Source organism: Nerophis ophidion, linkage group LG09 (assembly GCF_033978795.1).
Source record: "Nerophis ophidion isolate RoL-2023_Sa linkage group LG09, RoL_Noph_v1.0, whole genome shotgun sequence".
Classification (NCBI taxonomy): Eukaryota; Metazoa; Chordata; class Actinopteri; order Syngnathiformes; family Syngnathidae; genus Nerophis; species Nerophis ophidion.
Window position 1 is genome coordinate 43,582,642 of NC_084619.1, and position 22,266 is coordinate 43,604,907.

The 22,266-nt window shown below is 42.2% G+C and overlaps 1 protein-coding gene across 1 annotated transcript in view; it reads left to right on the plus strand.

The window, feature by feature from the left end:
• Window positions 1–4,554: 4,554 nt before the first annotated feature.
• Window positions 4,555–22,266, plus strand: part of LOC133559344 (inactive pancreatic lipase-related protein 1-like) — a 38,592-nt gene continuing 20,880 nt past the window's right edge. The window contains exons 1-8 of the mRNA XM_061911031.1: window positions 4,555–4,643; window positions 4,727–4,781; window positions 8,349–8,500; window positions 8,584–8,703; window positions 12,220–12,354; window positions 13,600–13,708; window positions 18,911–19,030; window positions 20,101–20,217. Coding sequence (XP_061767015.1) covers window positions 4,641–4,643; window positions 4,727–4,781; window positions 8,349–8,500; window positions 8,584–8,703; window positions 12,220–12,354; window positions 13,600–13,708; window positions 18,911–19,030; window positions 20,101–20,217 — 811 coding nt within the window. The 5' untranslated portion in view covers window positions 4,555–4,640. The remainder of the gene's footprint in view (window positions 4,644–4,726; window positions 4,782–8,348; window positions 8,501–8,583; window positions 8,704–12,219; window positions 12,355–13,599; window positions 13,709–18,910; window positions 19,031–20,100; window positions 20,218–22,266) is intronic.

A 22,266-nucleotide genomic window follows, 5' to 3' on the forward strand; every position in this document is an offset into this window, starting at 1 on the left:
ATAGATTTGAATTATTCCTGAACCACTTTGCGTTTGTGTTCGGGCAACCTGTAGGGCCGAGACCGCACTGGTCTCAGTGTGATGTTGGATGACGTTTGTGCGGCAGGGCCGAGGGAAGAACACATCAGACTAGTGCTAATGCAGCCTGGCAACATCTGTTTTCTGTGCTAACGTGAGCTGATTATCACAGAGTAGAAGGAAGGGCTGGGAGGGGCGCGGGATCTCCTGCCCAAACTCCTCTTTCTCCTCGACCACCGTCAACTTGAAAACAGGCTACGCCTCCTTCCATGCTTTTAAGGAGGTTGAGATGGTAAATTTGGGTGTCTCAGCCCCGGTCCGAATGCCGGGCCTCATAATCCACATCACTCACTCGCCGTGTGACCACAAAGGGTCCTTGCCACTTGGCAAGTAATTTGGAGCTGGACGCCGGGTGTAATACAAGCACTATTTCTCCCGGTTAAAATTTCCTTGGCTGCGTCCCCGTTATACAGGCGCTGCTGACATTCCTGGGCCCAGAGCAAATTCTCACGTGATAAGTGAGCCAATGTGTGGAGTTTTGTTCTCAGGTCCATGACAGATTGAATTTCATTTTTGCTGGGGCTTGGACCTTCCTCCCAGCTTTCCTTAACTATGTCCAAATCTCCACGAAGCTTCTTGTCGAACAACAATTCAAAAGGGGTAGCCCACGCACTGCAAACAGCAGTGGATCCAACCATTTATCTCAATTAGGTTTGTTCTCGTGCTTAAACTTATGGATCATGGTTTTCAGCGTCCTATTCAGCTGCTCCAACAGCCATCGGTTTGCGTTTGGTAGATGCTAGTCCGAATAGCCTTAATTCCCAATAGTCCGTATTGTTCCTTTATCGTGCGTGACATAAGTGACGTGCCCTGGTCAGTCAGAATCTCTTTCGGGATTCCGACTCGGGAGATGACCTGGAACAGTGCTTGCGCCAAACTCTTTGCAGAGATGGACCGCAGCGGCACTGCTTTGGGATATCGGGTTGCGTAATCCACCAGAACTAACACAAAACGATATCCCCGGGTGCTCGGGTAGAATGGTCTGATGAGGTCCATGCCAATCCTTTTAAACAGGACCTCCATGAGTGGTAATGGGCGCAAGGGCGCCCTGGGGGTGGCCGCGGAATTGACTAACTGGCAGTCCTGGCAGGCCTGGCACCAACGGCCCACGTCTGCCCGAATGCCCGGCCAATAGAAATGGACCATTACCCGGTGGAGTGTTTTATCATACCCCATGTGGCCAGCCATGGGGTTAAAGTGCGTCGCCTCGAAAACCATTTCCCCACGCCGTTTCGGCACCATAACCAGGCTGATTGTCTCTCCTGTGTGAGTGTCACAACTCACTCTGTACAATCTGTCCCTGATTAATGCGAAGTGAGGGAATACCTGCGCTATTCCCGGGAGCACCAGCTGACCATCAATTGATAACACTTGATCCCAGGCCGAGCATAGAGTCTCATCGACTGCTCAAGAGGAAAGTCCTCCACGGGGTGCCATTGGGGGGCTGGGGAGGGTTCCCCCTCGGCAGCGTCCAATGACCTCGCGTCATCGCTGAGAACAGCAAAGATGCGACCTACCTGTCCTGAAAGCACCCCTGCGCACAGTTTCAGTAAGTCATGACACCTGCCCAATTGGTTGCCAGGATTAAGTGGTGATTGAGGTGTGCGCTTACAGCAACCTCAACACTATATTTTCTTCTGTTACACTGAATTTCTACTCGTGCACAGCCCCATGAACATGTTTAATTTTCACCCGTGCTGCCTGCCTCAAAGCCACGCATCAAAGCAGGTTCTGGTGGATCATGGACTGCTCACAGCCGGAATCCACCATTGTGTACTCCCTTGTGCACTTACGGGGACGCAATACATCTCTCCAGGTCCGGAGGAGGGCGCCGAAGGGCCGACAACCCGGATCACCTGTCCCACCTCGATGAGCGGGCACTCTTGCTGCATTTGACCGGGCTGCCCGGACCTCCCGCACGCCTGCCCAGGTGTTCAAGGGGCCGTCTGCAGTAACCGGAACCTGGGCAAAAGCAGAAGAAAAGTCAGTTGTGCGGCGCCGCCAGTTCTCCTCCCGCTGCATGCATGGTCTGCGTGGGGCTGGCCTCAGTGGTCCTCTCCTCCCTCCGCGCCTCGCGCTGCACCGCTAGGTGGTCTACCGCCAGTGTCACCGCTGCTGCCAGGTCACGTGGGCGGAGGTACCGTATCCCGACTGATGTCCACGCCAGGATGGCCTCCAGGAATTGTTCAAGGACGACGAGTTCCACCACCCGGTTGTCGCCGTCTCTTGGCTGCAGCCAACGTGTCACCGCGTTCCGAGCTGCTGCCCAAGCACGAACGGGCGGGCCTCCTTCCCCAGACGCAGCGCCCGGCACTGGCCTCGGTTGTCCTCGGAGGTGCAACCGGTCCGGTCCAGCACCGCCCTCCTCAGGTCCGGGAAGTGCTCGCGGGAGGCCGTCAGTAGGCTAAGCGCCACTAGCTGGACCTGCGCCGCCAGCTGGACCTCCCCCGCCTGCAGCAGTAGTAGGCGCACCACCCATTCTTCTTCAGGCCACCCGCATGCTACCGTCGTGGCCTCAAAAATGGCAATAAATGTCTGGGGGTCTTCGGTCTCCGCCACCTGTTGCACAGAGACGGCGAATGACGTTGGTGGTGCCGCTCCCACTCGGCCTGTTAGCGCCTGCAAGATTTGGCTCTGCAGGGCCTCTTATTGGCGGACCGCCTCCAGCAGGTGCTGGCTTGCTGCTGCCACATCCGCAACCATTTTCCCCAGTGCCATTTGGTTATTTGATGCCGACACTTCCGGTCCATGGTTTGATTGGGCGCCAGTTGTTGAAGTCTTTGTGATGTGGGTTGCCCTGGGACCGACAGAATGCCCATGAGCCCAAGTCCAGGGTTCAATAATTATTTTATTTTCAATCCCTACAGAGTGTCTCTCACTCATTTCTGTCCGCTCCTCTCTCCCTCTCATGGCCTCAGACGCTGCTGATAAAAGATAACCAGCTTCAGCTGGGTAATCCACTTACCTGTCAGCTGCTTCGAAGCCGATCCATATACACGCCCTTCCCGCAGGAGGCGCGCCGACCACCCCCTCTCCACAAGAGGTAATTATTAATATTCATTTTCAATAGTGCATTTGTATTAGTGTTTGTATTGCTTTGTAGTATAAAAATGTTCATTGTCATTTCTGTTTTATTTTATGATTATGTTCCGTTTATGTTTTATTAATATTTACTTCAACTATCACTTTTACTTTCATATTTGTACATATTGTAGTTGCCGATGTGTTTCTGTTGTTGTTGATGTTAGTGTTGTGTTTGTTGTTGTTGCCTCCTGCTCCGGCCCGTCAAATACAAATGAGGCAACAAGAGAAGTATCCCACACTTCTCTTTCGTAAAGTACATACAGTACCTGTGCAGACTTGCACAGGTACTGTATGTAGATATGGGCATCGACATCAACAATATGATTTGCCCGAGTAGCTGGATAGTACAAAAAACAAAAACAAAAAAAAACAAAAAGAAATTCTGTCCATTAAAGTTATAAACAGAATTGGTGACAAAAGGAAGCCCTGGCGGAGTACAATCCTCACTGGAAACGGGTCCAACTTATTGCCGGCAATGCGGAACAAGCTCGACACTGATCATACAGGGATCGGACTGCCACAATCAGGCGGTCGGATAACCCATACTCTCTGAGCACTCACCACAGGACTTCCCGAGGGACACGGTCAAATGCCTTCTCCAAGTCCACAAAACACCTGCAGACTGGTTGGGCAAACTCCAACTTCAAGGATACTGCCAAGAGCAGTGAGTTGGCCCACAGTTCCACAACCATGATGAGAACCACACTACCCCTCCTGAATCTGAGGATTTGACTATCGGACATAGCCTCCTCTCCAGTACACCTGAACAGACCTTCCGGGGAATGCTGAGTAATGTGATGATGCCACAATCATTTTAATACACCCTCCGGTTCCGGTGAATTATTATAACAACTATAATGACAAGGAAGCAAGATATTTAATTTGATTTGAGTAAATAAGTTAAATTTATTCCCAATCCTTTTGAGATATGAAAAATCTAATCATTTGTTATTGTTTGTTTTATTTACGTGTTATTATGAAGTATTTGTTTTCTATGTCAGTACATATTGTTTTTTTTGTTATTATAATTTCATAAAAAACTAAACTAATCTAAATGGTTGTTGTCTAGTACGGAACATTTATAAATGGCAATGAAGAATCTTCTAAATCATTTAAATGATATCAACTCACCAGTGGAAAGTCAAGATTTTACAAATCGGTGTGAATACCTAAAATGTGTTAGTTTATACAACTGTACAAAACACTGCAAGTCCAATCAAATAAAATGTTCTGTCTGCAATTTTTCATAAAATTGTTGACTAACGACACGTGAGCCGATCCATTAAAGTTTCTCCGGACAATTCTGATAACAAAATGTACTACAGTCAAGGTTAAAGTGCTTCATGTATGCAGCACATGGTGTAGATTTACCCACTATCAGCTGCTTGTTTCCCACGAGCACATGACTAACGGGCAGTTAGTTACACTATTTAAAGGAGTCAAGTCATAGCCTTCTACACATCTTTGCGCCAAACCTCATGGTAAATGCAACCAATTATCGTGTGTGTCTTTTTTAAATGTATTTCTGCGAATGCATAATTTCTTGTCATGTTACTCCAAACAGATGTCACCCATGAAGTATTTAGTCGTGCTCTGCTTACTTGCTGGTGCATCATATGGTGAGTCATCTATGGATTTTAAATGAAGATTAGATTTTGAGTTTTTCTGCTCTAACATCTGCTTTAATGAAATGTGTTTGAAACATGACACATTTTTAAACAGCTCAACAAGCAAAGGACGAACATTATTTAATGACAATTAAAAAAAAAAAGGCCTGTTGTGTGTTGGTTTCTTACCAGATTTTGTAGAAATACTGAATTTGTATTCCTGCTTTAGGAGCACTTGCATTACTTGTTGTAAAAGGTAATGTAATGGTCTTCATATTGCAGCATTACAACAGTTCAACCTTCTCTACTAATTTATAAAAATGAATATTCAGTTCTCTAACCCACCCCCACATTCCTCAACTGATGTATTAGCATTTCTTTATGTGCAATTATCACACAATAACAATACAAAACATATCCGACAAAGCGTGATCGTAACGCAAGACATTTCTATTTTGTTAATGTAGTTAAACCAGATGTAATGCGTTGCACTTTTATTTTGAACCCTGAAAACTGTGTGACTGGTTTGCGAAAGCGTCTTGACATAATTTGATAATGGATCGACTGTTCGCTATAAAAACTGTTTCCTTTCGACTTCCTGCCGACTGTCTTTCATTTCTGTTGAGCATTTATGTATATACACACACACACACATATATATATATATATATATATATATATATATATATATATAAATATATACACACACACATATATATATATATATATATATATATACATATATATATATATATATATATATATATATATTTATATATATATATATATACATATATATACAAACCCCGTTTCCATATGAGTTGGGAAATCGTGTTAGATGTAAATATAAACAGAATACAATGATTTGCAAATCCTTTTCACCCCATATTCAATTGAATACACTATAAAGACAAGATATTTGATGTTCAAACTCATAAACTTTTTTTTTTTTTTTTTTGCAAATAATTAACTTAAAATTTCATGGCTGCAACATGTGCCAAAGTAGTTGGGAAAGGGCATGTTCACCACTGTGTTACAACACCTTTTCTTTTAACAACACTCAATAGATGTTTGGGAACTGAGGAAACTAATCGTTGAAGCTTTGAAAGTGGAATTCTTTCCCATTCTCGTTTTATATAGCGCTTCAGCCGTTCAACAGTCCGGAGTCTCCGAGGTCGTATTTTACGCTTCATAATGCTCCAAACATTTTTGATGGGAGACAGGTCTGGACTGCAGGCAGCCCAGGAAAGTACCTACACTCTGTTTTTACGAACCCACGTTTTTGTAACACGTGCTTAATGTGGCTTGGCATTGTCTTGCTGAAATAAGCAGGGGCGTCCAAAGTTAGATAGATAAATAGATAGATAGATAGATAGATAGATAGATGGATGGATAGATAGATAGATAGATAGATAGATAGATAGATAGATAGATAGATAGATAGATAGATAGATAGATAGATAGATAGATAGATAGATAGATAGATAGATAGATAGATAGATTTACCTTTCAGCATTAATGGTGCCTTCACAGATGTGTAAGTTACCCATGCCTTGGGCGCTAATGCACCCCCATACCATCACAGATGCTGGCTTTTGAACTTTGCGTCGATAACAGTCTTGATGGTTTGCGTCCCCTTTGATGACACAATGTCGAATATTTCCAAAAACAATTTGAAATGTGGACTCGTCAGACCACAGAACACTTTTCCAATTTGTATCAGTCCATCTTAAATTATCTCTGGCCCAGAGAAACCGGCGGCGATTCTGGATGTTGTTGATGAATGGCTTTGCATAGTAGAGCTTTAACTTGCACTTACAGATGTAGCGACAAACTGTATTTAGTGACAGTGGTTTTCTGAAGTGTTCCTGAGCCCATGTGGTGCTATCCTTTAGAGATTGATGTCGGTTTTTGATACAGTGCCGTCTGAGGGATTGAAAGTCCTGTCATTCAATGTTGGTTTCCGGCCATGCCGCTTACGTGGAGTGATTTCTCCACATTCTCTGAACCTTTAGATGATATTATGGACCATAGATGTTCAAATCCCAAAATTTCTTGCAATTGCACTTTGAGAAACGTTGTCGTATCCCCTTAGCAGATAAACAGCCCCAAAGCATGATGTTTCTATCAAACTGGTTTTCTGAAGTGTTCCTGAGCCCATATGGTGATATCTTTTAGAGATTGATGTCGGTTTTTGATACAGTGCCGTCTGAGGGATCAAAGGTCACGGTCATTCAATGTTGGTTTCCGGCCATGCCGCTTACGTGTAGTGATTTCTCCAGATTCTCTGAACATTTTGATATTATTAGGGACTGTAGTTGTTGAAATCCCCAAATTTCTTGCAATTGCACTTTGAGAAACGTTGTTCTTAAACTGTTTGACCATTTGCTCACGCAGTTGTGGACAAAGGGGTGTACCTCGCCCCATCCATTCTTGCGTAAGACTGAGCATTTTTGGGAAGCTGTTTTTATACCCAATCATGGCACCCACCTGTTCCCAATTAGACTGCACACCTGTGGGATGTTCCGAATAAGTGTTTGATGAGCATTCCTCAATTTTATCAGTATTTATTGCCACCTTTCCCGACTTCTTTGTCATGTGTCGCTGGCATCAAATTTTAAAGTTAATGATTATTTACAAAAAAAATAATTATCAGTTTGAACATCAAATATGTTGTCCTTGTAGCATATTCAACAGAATATGGGTTGAAAAGGATTTGCAAATCATTGTATTCCGTTTATATTTACATCCAACACAATTTCCCAACCCATAGGGAAACAGGGTTTTGAATATATATATATATATATATATATATATATATATATATATATATATATATATATATATATATACATATATATATACATTAATACCTATATATATATATATACATACATATATGTATTCTATATACATATATCTATTGTATATATGTACACACAGTATATATCATATGTACAGTATATATAATTATCTCTCTTTCTTTTTAAATGATATATATATATATGTATATATGTTAATAAATACATATATATGTATATATATACAAATAAATATGAGTATATTTATATATATATATATATATATATATATATATGTATAGTACTTTATTGATTCCTTCAGCAGAGTTCATTCAGGAAAAATAAAATACATATATATATATATATATATATATATATATGTATATGTTAATATATACATATATATGTATATATATACATATATATATATATGTGTATATATATCGATATATATATTTATATATATATATATATATGTATATATATATATATATATATATATATATATTATTATTATTATTTATTTTTTCTTTTTTGTCACTCCGCGGTTAGCGATGGTTCCTTGGTTTCTTTTGTCTTGTGAATTGCATGTTTTATTTTGAAAAGTACCTCCTCTTGTTTCAGATCACTTGCCCTTCCTCTTGTGTCATCGGTTTGACATCATCACTGACCCCTGATTTTTCTCACCTGTTTCCCATTACCCTTATGCATTGATAACAAAAAAAGCACCTGAGACAGTAACCCTCTTTCTTACAGCAAATGTTTTCCATGTTTTTAGCTGCTGAGGTCTGTTTAGGGGAGCTTGGCTGCTTTAACGACCTGCCTCCATGGGGGGGCACTTCGCAGAGACCGGCCAGTGTCCTGCCATGGCACGCTGAACAGATGGGCACTCGTTTTCTTCTATTCACCCAGAGGAATCGCTACTACCAGGCAAGAAAGCTCTGTTTTTTGTTTATACAAATACCTTCATGGTGCAGTTTTCTTGGTAAACCCATAGCTGCTTACACCTCCAGGAGCTCAAGATCGACAAAACCATCCACGCTTCTAACTACGCTGGTACGAGAAAGACTCGAGTCGTCATTCCTGGTTATCTGCAAAACGGAGAGGAGGATTGGCCCCAAGAGCTGTGTAAGGTTGGAAACACTATTTATTTCATATTTCAAATAAACGTTAGTGTACTGTAACATTAGAAACAACTAGTTAGTGGTTGTTTGTGGTTACTTTACAAAATTACAATTTTAATTCATGTTTTTGCATTGGAATAATATTTTTTGTGAAGTGAAACTCTTTCATTGACCTGGGGCGACCACATTCACACGATATTTTGAAGGTCATACATGTCACACAAATTGATAGTTGGTAATAAAATAAAACCCTGTTTTGTAGTTAATCGTACGTGCAAGATTTTGTGTGATCATCAGTAAAACAAGACAATTTCATATACATCACCTTCAAGCACTGGTTGCAGGTTGCAGTCAGCATTTTAAGAGTAAGTGCAGGCAAAATTTCCAGTGCTTTTGAATATTTTTGGCAGATGCTCACCGAAAAACTAAGTCCTAGTGTAACACCAGTAACTCTGCCTAATTTCATTAAACCCAACTTGAACCTTATTCTAAACTCTAACCCTGTTCAAAATGGTCCCAAATAATGAAATACATATATATCTAAATGAATAGGGACGCACAATATTTTTTTCTTCAATCCAATAACGTCCTGCTCTTCATGAAACATACAGAGACTGATAACCAATCACTTATTTTATCTATCATTTTTTCAAATGTAGATCTAACTGTAGTTTGTGCGCACCTTTCTTTCCAAACACATTCAGGTGGCTGATAAGGTGTTGAATCACAATGTTGTTCTTTTACACCTCGCAAAATGTTTGCGCAACATGTGGTTCAGATATAACGGAAAAAGCATTCCTCTGAAACAGTAAGAAATGTCACACGATTGACGCCGTGTTTACAATGCTCCCGTCCAAAGGCAAAACCTGGTAACTCCCTTCTAGCTGATTTTGAGAAAACAAAAGAAAACCAATCTATCTTGATGCTGTCTTACAAAGATCTACAAAGTCATCAAACATATAGATGTTTTCATGAGCTTTAATTTTCTTGCCGATTGAGCCATGGATTGAATATGCTCTCATGAACGTGTGCCCTTTCTCCAGATATTTTATCACAATATCGGGTGGGCCCCATTCTGCGTTTGCACATTGGGCAAGAGCCGTGTACAGCGTCCAGTTTTTATTTTGACCTCCACAGTTATCTGCACAAAAGAGTATGCAAGGGGAAGAATCAAGAACAATACATTTAATGAAGGTGCTTGCAACGTCCTGGGCCAATCTTCCAAATATCCCCTCGTGCCATAATATTACATAATCAGGTTGACCGTCGGCCACCATTCGTGCAAATGTCTCATTAAAGACAAAAAAGCGACTGACAAAGAAGCTCCGATTGTTCCCTTGAGATACTAGGTTTTTCTGTTGTATCTACGCTTTTATGTGGTAGTTGCTAGAACCTGCCATGCGCGTAACAGCTTACTTACGGAACAAATTACAATATCGCATACACTAATGTAAAGCATATCACCTAGGAACTCCAAAATTATTATCAGCTCAGTTTTGACCGAAATTGGGTTACTCGGTTTTGCCTTTGGACGGGAGAATGAGTTTAGGCAAGTTTACTGCAAGTCGAAACGAGCGCTTAATTTGCTCACCTGCTGCCACCTACAGCTAGTGTAACTTCATCGGAGCGTTTTCAAACATGTTTTATGAAAATATATATTTTTTAATTCTAGCCGATTTATCGTAATGACGCTATAATTCCTCAGTGCAGTCTGACAATTATCTTAAACCCTTTGTGCACCTCTAGATAGAGATATACAAAATTAATGGTAATCTATACTGTAAGATGATATCATGTATAATGATTTTGGGATGATAGTCCAGGTATGTCATATTGATATCCAGCGCATGTTTGAATTTTTATTCTTTTTTTTTTTCAAGAAAACTTTTTTTTCACAGAAAACACATCTCATGCACTCCAAATGGGTAATAATATATGTGATAAAAGTAAGTACTATGTACCGTATAATAACATCATGACTCGGAATCCATCTGTTTAATTTTCCAACTTTTATTATTTTTAATTAGTGTTTAGAACATATATATTTTATCATTTAAAAAAAGTGCATGTGTGAGGCATATTAAGGGTTAAAACGGAATCATGTTTCAATGCATTTTTCTTAGCTTCCTTCTTTGAGAGTGAACAATGGCAATTAAGAGACCAGGGGTGTTTATGTTAGGGGTGACTTTATCACTTCAAATACAATACCGATATTTGACTATTAAGTACTGCTATTAATCTGATTCAACAATCAGCATGAATAATTTTATTATTTTGCAGTGTGCAGTGTTGAAAGTTTGATCAAGTGGTAGGTATGAAAACCACCAACCTATTTATTACTAACCGTCTGTAATGGACTTATACTTTCTTTAAATTGAAGTAGGGGTGATAGTTCTTTTTTTTGGCAACACTTAGTGATTACAATAATTCATTAAATCAAGCTCATGACCCAGTATGATGTGGACATGTCCGTTACTGGATCCTTTCTAATAAGCTTCTGCCTTGGAGACTTTGTATGTGTAAGTAATATGCAATGTATTATTTGTTACTTTTTTATATTGACAAATATATTTTAGAATGCAAAATTGTTTAACAAATGAAACATTATTACGTATGTACTGTATAGCTTGCATGCTGTTGTGTGCACCTGCTATCTCCTAGTAGCCTATACCCTACCGTGTTTCCATCCATTTTTTTTTCTACACCTTTTGTAAAAGAGTTCACTAAAATAGAAGCAAAGACCAACCTTGTATGCTTATTGAAGGACATGTAGATGCTAATTGGCTGTCCAGCATTGCACAAGTATTTTTTATAAATAAATATAGATTTTCCATTTTACATTCAAGCACATGTAATGTTTTTTTTTTTTTTGATGACATCAGCACAATGGAAGAGGGGTTAGTGCATCTGCCTCACAAGACGAAGGTCCTGAGTAGTCCTGGGTTCAATCCCGGGCTTGGGATCTTTCTGTGTGGAGTTTGCATGTTCTCCCAGTGACTGAGTGGGTTCCCTCCGGGTACTCCGGCTTCCTCCCACCTCCAAAGACATACAGCTGGAGATAGGTTGATTGGCAACACTAAATTGGCCCTAGTGTGTGAATGTGAGCGTGAATGTTGTCTGTCTATCTGTGTTGGCCCCTGCGATGAGGTGGCGAGTTGTCCAGGGTGTACGCCGCCTTCCGTCTGAATGCAGCTGAGATAGGTTCCAGCGACCCCAAAAGGGACAAGAGGTAGAAAATGGATGGATGGATGGACATCAGACCGATGATCCAATCACAATTGGCTCGTGACACCGCTCGTTATTGCGTTACAATTATCAAGAAGGTTTGAGGAGCAGGTTTTCATATCGCATGGAGGTGCCTCAATGCAGCATCGTAGACATATTTAACGACATGTAAATTATTCACTTTGATGGGTGGTCCCGGAACATAATCCTAGTAGCCTGAATATACTGTACTGTGTTATTTATTTCAGTGAGCAACCCTGTATTGTTTAGTAAAGTTGACAATTCCTTTGCTGTTTGCAGGACATGATGAAGTGGGAGAATATCAACTGCATCGCTGTGGAGTGGAAGAAAGGAATAAAGTGTCAGTACGCACAAGCAGCCAATAACGGCAGGGTTTTGGCTGCCCAGGTGGCATCCATGCTGACATTTCTCATGGTAAACAAAACCCGGAACACTCTTCCAGTTCAAGTAAAAAAGAAAAGCAGGTGTACAGGGACAGCATACAGTACATTCTAATGGATGACAAAGTATTCAAATAAATGTTAGTGATATTGATTTTACTTCAAACTTAACAAAGAATACATGTATTAGATATTTCTATTAACCTTTTTATGAAATATTACGATTCAGGTGTCTTTATTGTCCAAGACACAGAAAGAATCAAAATTATATTGTACTCTCTAAGCAGTGTGATTACAATAGTTTATCTTATACTGTGACAATAAGAATATAAGTGTAAATAGTATACATTAGAGATAATTTTATGAAATGTAAAAAAGGAACATAAACGGATAAAGAAGCAACTGTGAAAACACTTTCAAATGTGCTCAGAATATGTGGAAGAAAAATGTGATGTATCAATAACAGCAAAATAATACAATTATTCCCTTTTATTGGATACAATTGTTTGATTCAAATAAAGTTAATAGTAAAAAATAAGTAAAAAAAGAAAAACTATTATTGGCTATTTCACTGGCTTTATACATTAAATAACATTATTACAACAATATCAACAACGAACAACCACAAAATAGATGAGAAAACAAAACAACTGAAAAATGTTGATCCCATCACACTAGTATCAATACGATACAGAAACTACCCATATCAATACAATCGTCCTTCACCACATTGCACTTCAAAAATTCACCACATCATTTTTTTTGGGGTGGAGAGTGTTTGGTGTGTAAGCATTTTTGGCTTCAAATCAAAGAATTTACAAGAAAAAAATGGCTAAATTAATGAAACTATCTATAATACAGTAGTGTTGGCCACTAGATGGGACTTGGCAGATCAGAGCGTGCATTACTGTATTGGATTAAAGAGTGTAAAGGTGACTAAAGGGTGTTATTTTATGTTAAAGGGCTCTCTTTATGTTAAAAATGTTTTTTTATCCTCCAGCAATGGAAATATTTAAGTTATAATTAATCATTTGTAATTTGCCAAAATTAATCTATTGCGGTCATATCCGGATTAATTTACTAGCGATAAATGAGGGATTACTGCAAATTACTGCACTATTTTCCATGAAGACTCATAACATTGCATTGAGTTGTTTAGTACTATTTTGTTTTCATAATAATCATGCAAACAAATCAACAAAGATGCATACGGAAAGACTGAAGGATAGTGTCGTTATCGCAGTGCATTCAAACATACCTGTACCCGTTTGCTGCGCAGGGGAACTACAAGCAGACAGCTGAGAAGTTCTACATCATCGGTCACAGCCTTGGTGCTCACATTGCTGGAGAAATTGGTAGCAAGATCAGCGGCCTTGCTCGTATCACAGGTAAACTTTTCAACTGTTGGTTGACATGTATACTTACATAATTTCACCCAATCACTGGCATCTACATCCCCAGAAAATTTAGACCCATATCTAATAAGTACTAAATACAAACTAGAAAGTATACAATTATGTGTACAATTAGTGGGTGGTATCCTAAGTCTTTGTGTACAATTGATAAGTACAAAAGTGATCGCCATATTTAAATGATTGTGTGTGTACTACTTGCTGTCACCATGGAGACACTTATGACATCAAGCGTATGTGTTGGTTTGTTTTGTTGTTGAACATGCAGCAGACAAAAATAATCTGCAATCTTCCTGTAGTAAAGTGACTTACTCCTAATAATGCTCAACTCGAACTTTTAATGAAGATCAGCACACAGATACATTATACACAGCCATTAGCTCTACTGCTGTCAAAACACTACTCGCCCCGTTGCCTAGGAACCCGCCTGAACCCCCTAGTGGTGGTCCTGGTGCAGCCTGATCAAAAATGGCACATTAACATTACAACATTCCCTCCACCCATAGTCCAGTCAAATATTCATAGTCCCCTCTTAGTGTAATACACAACCCCCAGAAATCCCTGAGTCTGTGTGAAAACATAGTCCTTGAGATATGATGGAGGTTTCCTTTGGCGAGCGGTGCCCCTGACTCCCACTTCTGCATCCTGTGCTTGATCACCTGGTTCAGGCTCATCTGGTTCCTAATCAACTAGTTCCTGATCAACTGGTTCCTGATCAACTGCTCCTGGTGGTGCTGAATGGAAATCCTCTGGAAAACTGTCCTCGGATGTGTCACGAAGAGTTTCATTCTGATCATAACGTGGACGGATCTGATCTTGATGTCTTCTCACCAGCTTGCCATCTTGAGTTTTTGCTGTCCAAGACACTGGACCAGTCCTCTCCACGAGTCTTGCCTGAATCCATTTCTGGCCCGCATATCCTCGTATGTATACGGCTTCACAGTCTGTGAACACTCGGTCCCTGTCCCTTTTGTCATGGTTCTGTTTTTGTTTTTCCTGGTTTGAGCTCACTTTGTCTGACAGTGCTGGCCTGACCATGTCCAGCTGCGTTCGCAATCTCCTGTTCATTAGCAGCTCCGCAGGTGTGGTGCCGGTTGTAGTCTGAGGAGTTGATCTGTATTCAAACAGGAACCTCGACACCTTTGTTTCCACACTTCCCTCCCCCATCTTCCTGATGGCTTCCTTGAAGAGCCGTACAGTGCGAGGACGGGTGGTATGGGGCTGTTGTTACATGTTTTATGCCATTTTTTCTGAGGAAATGTTGAAACTCTGAACTGACCAGACTTGGCCCATTGTCTGTAACCAGACTTGCTGGGATGCCATGAGTGGCAAATATGCTTCTCAATAGTTATTGAAGAGGGTATGGACTGCATTGGGATGATCTCCATCCACTTGGAGTAAGCATCGATGACAATCAGAAACATTTTTCCTAGAATGGGCCCGCAAAAATCCAAATGTAGTCTCATCCATGGCTGATTTGGCCACTCCCAGGGATGTAGCGGCGCGGCCGGAGGTGTGGCCCGGTTAGCTTGACATGTATGGCATCTGCGCACTGCTGCCTCCAACTCCTCATCCATGTTGGGCCGCCACACGTAACTCCGGGCTAAGGATTTCATCCTTGAGACCCCTGGATGAGCTTCATGTAGCTCTTCCGTCATTACCTGCCGACCTGGAGACCACAGAAGGCAGCCATCTTCCACACTCAGCTCATGATGTCTTTTCATATACGGCTTCACTCATGGATCAGTATATACCTTGGGCCAAGAACCATGTAACAGCCATTGTTGCACTCTGGACAAAATTGGATCTCGTCTGGTCCAGTCCCGGATCCGCTTTGCTTGCAATGGTGTGCCATTCATGTGTTCCATCATTATTATTACCTCTTCCTCGCGTGGTGTACTGCTGGGCATGACTGGTAATGGGAGTCGGCTCAAAGCATCAGCGTTGCCATGTTTCGAGCCTTCCTTGTATTCTAAGGTGTATTCATAAGCCGCCAAAAGCAAGGCCCACCTCTGCATTCTGGCTGCCGCCAACTGTGGAATGCTTTTGCTCTCATCCAAAAGACCCAGTAGGGGTTTGTGATCTGTGACAATGGTGCAGTGCTTGCCAAAAAGGTATTGATTAATTTTTTTTAGGCCAAACATGATGGCTAGTGCCTCCTTTTCCAATTGAGAGTAACCCCTCTCAGCCACTGTTAGTGAACGTGACATGTATCCAATGGGCTTCTCTGAACCATCTGGGAAACGGTGAGATAGAACGGATCCCACACTATATGGTGAAGCATCACAGGCCAGATAAAGGAGACACTTTTTTGCTGCCTCGAATGCTCGACTCTGATTTGTCGTCCATTTCCACGCATTTCCCTTTCTCAACAGTTCGTGTAAAGGCTCCAAGATGGTGGATATGTTTGGCAAGAATCTGTGATAGTAATTTAGCATTCCAAGGAACGATTTCAACTGTGTCTGGTTAGTTGGCTGGATGGATGCTGTTGCAGTTGATTTTGTAACCGAGATACACTACCTCGGGTGCCATAAACACACATTTTTGTCGTCGCAAGCGAAGGCCTGCAGCTGCAATTCTCTCAAGCACCGCTCCGAGATTTTTTAAGTGGCTAGCATCATCCTTCCCTGTTACTAAAATGTCATCCACTCTCACCACTACTTGAGGCAGTCCCAGCAATAGACCATCCATGGTGCGCTGGAAAATGCCTGGTGCCGAAGACACCCCATACAGCAATCTTGTGTACTGGTACAGTCCTCGATGTGTGTTTATTGTGGTGAACTTCTTTGAGTCCTCATCTAACCTGAGTTAGATGAGTTAGACATGTCCAGTTTTGTAAAAATGTTTCCACCTCCTAATACTGCTAACAAGTCCTCTGTTTTCGGGATTGGGTAGTTATCTAATTTTGACACTGGGTTTACAGTGACTTATAGTCCCCACAGATTCTAGTTGTTTTGTCCGGTTTTATGATGGGCACAATGGGGGCGGCCCACTCCGAAAAGTTCACAGGTTCAATAATGCCTTCCTTCTCCAGCCTCACTAATTCAGCCTCAACTTTGTCTTTTAGTGCAAATGGCAGTGGTCGAGCTTTGAAATATCTTGGCTTGGCATCTCGCTCAACATAGATTTTTGCTGAGGCCCCGACTAATGTACCCAGTTCCTTCTTAAAAGCATCTTCATGTCTCGTGAGTAGCTCATCTAAGTCCTGCTGTATACTTAACCTTAGGCTAAGACAAAATGAAGAAATGGACTGACCTTGTTGTCTCAATTTGGAATTAAATTTGAATCGTTCCACAATCAAACTGGGTTTTGGCGCGAAGTGATCCGTTAATTTCTGAAGCATCTCCGTCAATGTCATGTCTATATCCGCCGGCTTACCGGCTGGCACAAATCTCGCAACACTGCATATACTTTGGCCCCACACGAACTCAGGAAAATTGCCTTCTTTTGTCCTTCGTCTGTGATTTTGTTAGCCACGAAGTAAAAGTCCAGTCGTTCGCCAATCATCCGTAGCTTGGTCAAACTTTAAATTTCCAAACAACGCCATTGATGTCTTGATTTTTTTTCCCTCGTCGCCAATGTAGTAAAGTGACTTACTCCTTATAATGCTCAACTCAAACTTTTAATGAAGATCAGCACACAGATACATTATACACAGTCATTAGCTCTACTGCTGTCAAAACACTGGGAGGAAGTGGACCCCATTGGCTGCAACTGAGCAGGCTAAAATAGCACAGAGATATTCTGGGACAAGTACAGCAGGGGAGGAGTGGTCTTGGCCTTGGGACCAGTACGCCAGCCTGGAGCAAGGTCACTCCATCTCAGAGACGCAAGCTGGTGGTCCAGGATGTATGTCGGAAAGAGGAAGCAAGTAGGTGCGCACAAGATGTGGCGCAGGCAAAACAAGGGCAGTGGATGACATGGGAAGGATTGGAGAGGAGGAAGATCTTCTGGAAAGAGCCGTAGGAGATGGAGGTATTCAGGGCAAGCTTTACCATCAGGGCTGCCTATGATGTCCTGCCTTCTCCAAAAAACTTCAGCCAGTGGTATGGTAAAGACCACACATGCCCTCAATGTCTGAGTCCAGCAACACTGGAAGCACATCCTGGTGGGCTGCAAGGCCAGCCTCACACAAGGCCGTTACACCTGGCGGCACAACCAGGTGCTAAAGTGTCTTGCAGCAGTGCTGGAAAGTCGACGAACAAGTGTCAATGCCCTTCCTCCCCCGTCATCCTGTTGGCAAGCAACTATATTTGTCAGGGAGGGTGAGGGTCAAGCCAACCTCACCCCCACAAGACAAGACACTGGACAGCTAGGCGGGGCACGGGACTGGAAACTGCTGGCAGACCTGGGCCAGAGGCTCTGCTTCCCAGTTGAGATCGTGTCCACCAACCTCCGGCCAGATCTTGTTCTGTGGTCAGCTTCGCTCAGGCTCGTGTACATCTTAGAGCTCACGGTGCCCTGGGAGAGTGCAATGGAGGAGGCCTACAAGCGCAAGAAGTTGAGGTACACTGAACTTGCAGCTAATGTGCAACAACAAGGCTGGAAGGCGAGGGTACACCCAGTGGAAGTAGGCTGCAGGGTGTCCGTGGCCACCTCAACATCCAGGCTCCTCAGGGAAATGGGAGTGCAAGGGAAGGCCTACAGTAAAAGTAGGCAGTAAAGGACCTCTCCAAAGCCGCTGAAAAGGGGAGTCAGTGGCTGTGGGTCAAGCGAAGGGACTCCACTTGGGCTTTCAAGTGAGTTGATGGCATCTAGGGAGTGATCCTGGGACGCTGGGACTCACTGTTGAACCCTCTGGGGGTGTCGTGGGCCTATCAGCGAAACACTGAGGAAGGGGGGCGCCCACTTGATAACCCAGAGGATGCCTTCACTTACTTGACCATCCCACAAAGTCGCATAGGTGTCTCAAGTATGCAATAGGGGATTGTAACATCTAGTCCTACCCAACAGATCTACCTACGTAATGAATCAAAAAATTACTTTGATTCAATTAAGTGATTCTTTGGCTACCGCTAGATGGAGCGCGCATACCACTAGTGGTACAGGTACAATAGAATCACGGTAGTGGTATATATACACACAGTATAATATATATATATATACTGTATATAGTCTTATACATGTATGTACAGTACATCTTGCATTTCAGGATCGTTGTTGTGTTTTGCTTTGCAGGACTTGACCCAACCGAACCTTATTTCAGTGACACAAATGCGGCCGTCCGTCTGGACACGACTGATGCCACCTTTGTCGACGTCATTCACACTGACGGATCTCCGTTTAACACCAAACTGGGTACACATTTTTATTGCTGATAATATTTCACAGTTTAAATGTGTTTATCAAAACACAAATAATGCAGCAGTATGTTACACCTCTACACGAGTATTTATTAAAAACCTAGCCAAAACATGGCTCGTTAAGATTTTCAATCCGGCCCAGTAGACGTCCATTTTTTTTTTTTTTAAACCATTAACATAGAAACTGTAGCCACCGTTATGATGCGCAATGCTCTTTTAAAATGACCGCAAGTCTTGAACTTTGAAAGAACTTCAATGGTTGGAATTTGCACTTTTGAGTGATACAATTATTACGTCACAGCCACTCCAGGCAGACGTGGCACAAAGAAGCGTGGGCGGGGTCTACACAACAAAATGGCCATCCACATAACCTTTCTGCTCTTTTATAGGGCTTCCCATACTATGTGGAATGCGCCACTGTTGCCCATAGGTTAGCTTACCAACACAATCTACTGTTTCTACACAGCAAAACAGTCGGCCTACAGTCGTGTGTCGTCATAGTGTTAAAATAAAATAATTCAAATATACTGATGCTATCTAACCCTCGTATCTCTCCAACCTAAACTAAGATTAACTACATGGAAAACAAACTAAACCCCTGTGAGTTAGTATGGTCTGATGTGATCTGTGATGACATCATGAACTTCACAACCTGGCGGCTCTGCTCCAAACATCTCTGAAGGTGAGTTGCCAGCACATGTAAGTTTCTCGCAACGGATAGCTTAATACAACTAACTGAAACAAAATGAAACCAGCACTACTAATAATGCCAGCAATCCAAAACCATAATGACGTGAATTAGACTTGTTAAGGCAAGTGATGAGTACCAAATCATCCACTGTGTCACATGATCACATTACATTTACTTGAAAAACTTAAAAAAACATACAACTGTTTTAAATTTCAACATAGAAAAGTTTAACAGATTCATTTAATTAGATCTGCTTCTTTATTAACCTTTGGGACATGTTGAACTGTGCAAATGTAAGGTGATGTTCCTTTATGCATGTTTCAAGTCTGAAACAAAATATTGTGAATAAATAGTTTATGTTTGCACCATTGCAGGTCTTGGTATGTGGCAGCCAATAGGCCACATTGACTTCTACCCCAATGGAGGGACAGTGATGCCTGGCTGCAAGACTAACAAAGGAACAGCAAAAGACCTGGATGCTGTCTGGGAAGGTAACTATTTACACACAAACCTATTTTCATAAAACCTGTTGAATTAGATGATGACATTTTCAACATATTGGCTTACTTATGTAAGAACATTTTAATAATATTCTTTTCCCAAACATCTTTAGTTTATGTTCATATTAATAATTATAATCCCATCACCATTAAGGTTTTGTGCTGCCTTTTCCAATATCGATCATCCATGAGTGAGATTGGTAATGATCTCTTGTATCAAAGCGACTGTTAGCAACCTTTACACAAATGCCTAGAGAGCGCTAACTTTCCAAAGATCCATGATAGACTGAGCGCCCAGGAGGCCGGTTGCTGGTGAAAAACGCAGCGGATGGCAGCCTCCAGATCCTGATTGGTGCGCTCCATCTGACCATTAGTCTGTGGGTGGTACCCAGAAGAAAGGCTGGGTGATGCCCCCAATGAATTGCAGAAAGCCTTCCAAACTGCCGAAGAAAATTGTGGTCCCCTGTCCGAGACTACATCCACCAGGATACCATGCAGCCGGAAAACATGGCGTGTCAGTAAATCTGCAGTCTCGAGTGCCGAGGGCAACTTGGGAAGGAGGACAAAGTCTGCCATCTTCGAAAAGCGGTCCACCAATGTCATTATTACGGTGTTGCCATTAGATGGTGGAAGTCCTGTGACGAAGTCCAAAGCCACGTGGGACTACGAGCGGTAGGGTATGGGAAGTGGCCGTAGAAAGCCAGCTGGTGCCCGATGAGAAGTCTTATTGCGGGTACAGGTGGAACAGGCAGATACGTACTCCGTCACGTCAGTCCTGAGACTAAGCCACCAGAAGCGCTAGGCTAGGATGAAAGCAGTACGAGTAATGCCTGTGTGGCAGGCGATCTTGGAGTTCTGGGCCCAGTTCAAGACCTCCGGACGGAGTTCTGGAATGACAAATAAACGACCCTGAGGACAACGGGTGTCCATGAAAACGTTGCTTGGATGACAACATTTGTTGCTCCAAAACCTGTATGGACCATTCAGCATTAATGGTACCTTCACAGATGTGTAAGTTAGCCATGCCTTGGACACTAATACACCCCCTTACCATCACGGATGCTGGCTTTTGAACTTTGCGCCTACAGTATAACAATCCGGATGGTTATTTTCCACACCACATCCAAAGTTTCCAAATATAATTTGAAATGTGGACTCGTCAGACCACAGAACACTTTTCCACTTTGCATCAGTCCATCTTAGATGAGCTCGGGCCCAGCAAAGCCAGCAGCGTTCCTTGGTGTTGTTGATAAATGGGTTTTGCTTTGCATAGCAGAGTTTTAACTTGCAATTACAGATGTAGCGACCAACTGTAGTTACTGACAGTGGTTTTCTGAAGTGTTCCTGAGCCCATGTGGTGATATCTTTTACACACTAATGTCGGTGTTTGATGCAGTACCGCCTGAGGAATCAGTGGTCCAAAAAATCATCGCTTATGTGCAGTGATTTCTCCTGATTCTCTGAACCTTTTGATGATTTTACGGATCGTTTGTTGTTTAGATTTGTGAGTTTGTTTGTGCACTTCCTGATTTGTTTCTATCACCATGGCGACTTCATCTGCTCCACCGGCACTGCCTTTCTGTCGCACACCTGTTTTTGATTATTGTTTTAGTACTTAAGCCCACCTGCTACCTGAGTTCTGTCTGGATCTTTTGTTTGCTCTATGCAACAGTTGCGTTGCTAATTCTTCTTTGTATGTACTCTGCTAAGTCTCATCTTAGCTTTGCGTGTGCTCTGCACGTTGTTCCCTAGTGGACTTTGAACTCGACTTTTGCTAACTGTTAGCATTTAGCTTCTCGTGCATTGGCAGGTCTTTGCTTTACCTTTTGTCAAGTGTTATTTCGTATTTTGTATATTAAACAAGCTCCTACCTTCTATCCTGCCTTGTCCGAAGTCCTGAAGCATCCGGGGGTGAGAACTCGCGCATCAAAATGCATCCGAAACGCAACAGTAAAATCCCTAAATTCCTTGCAATAGCTCGTTGAGAAATGTTGTTCTAAAACAACATTGACAATTTGCTTACAAATTGGTGACCCTAAC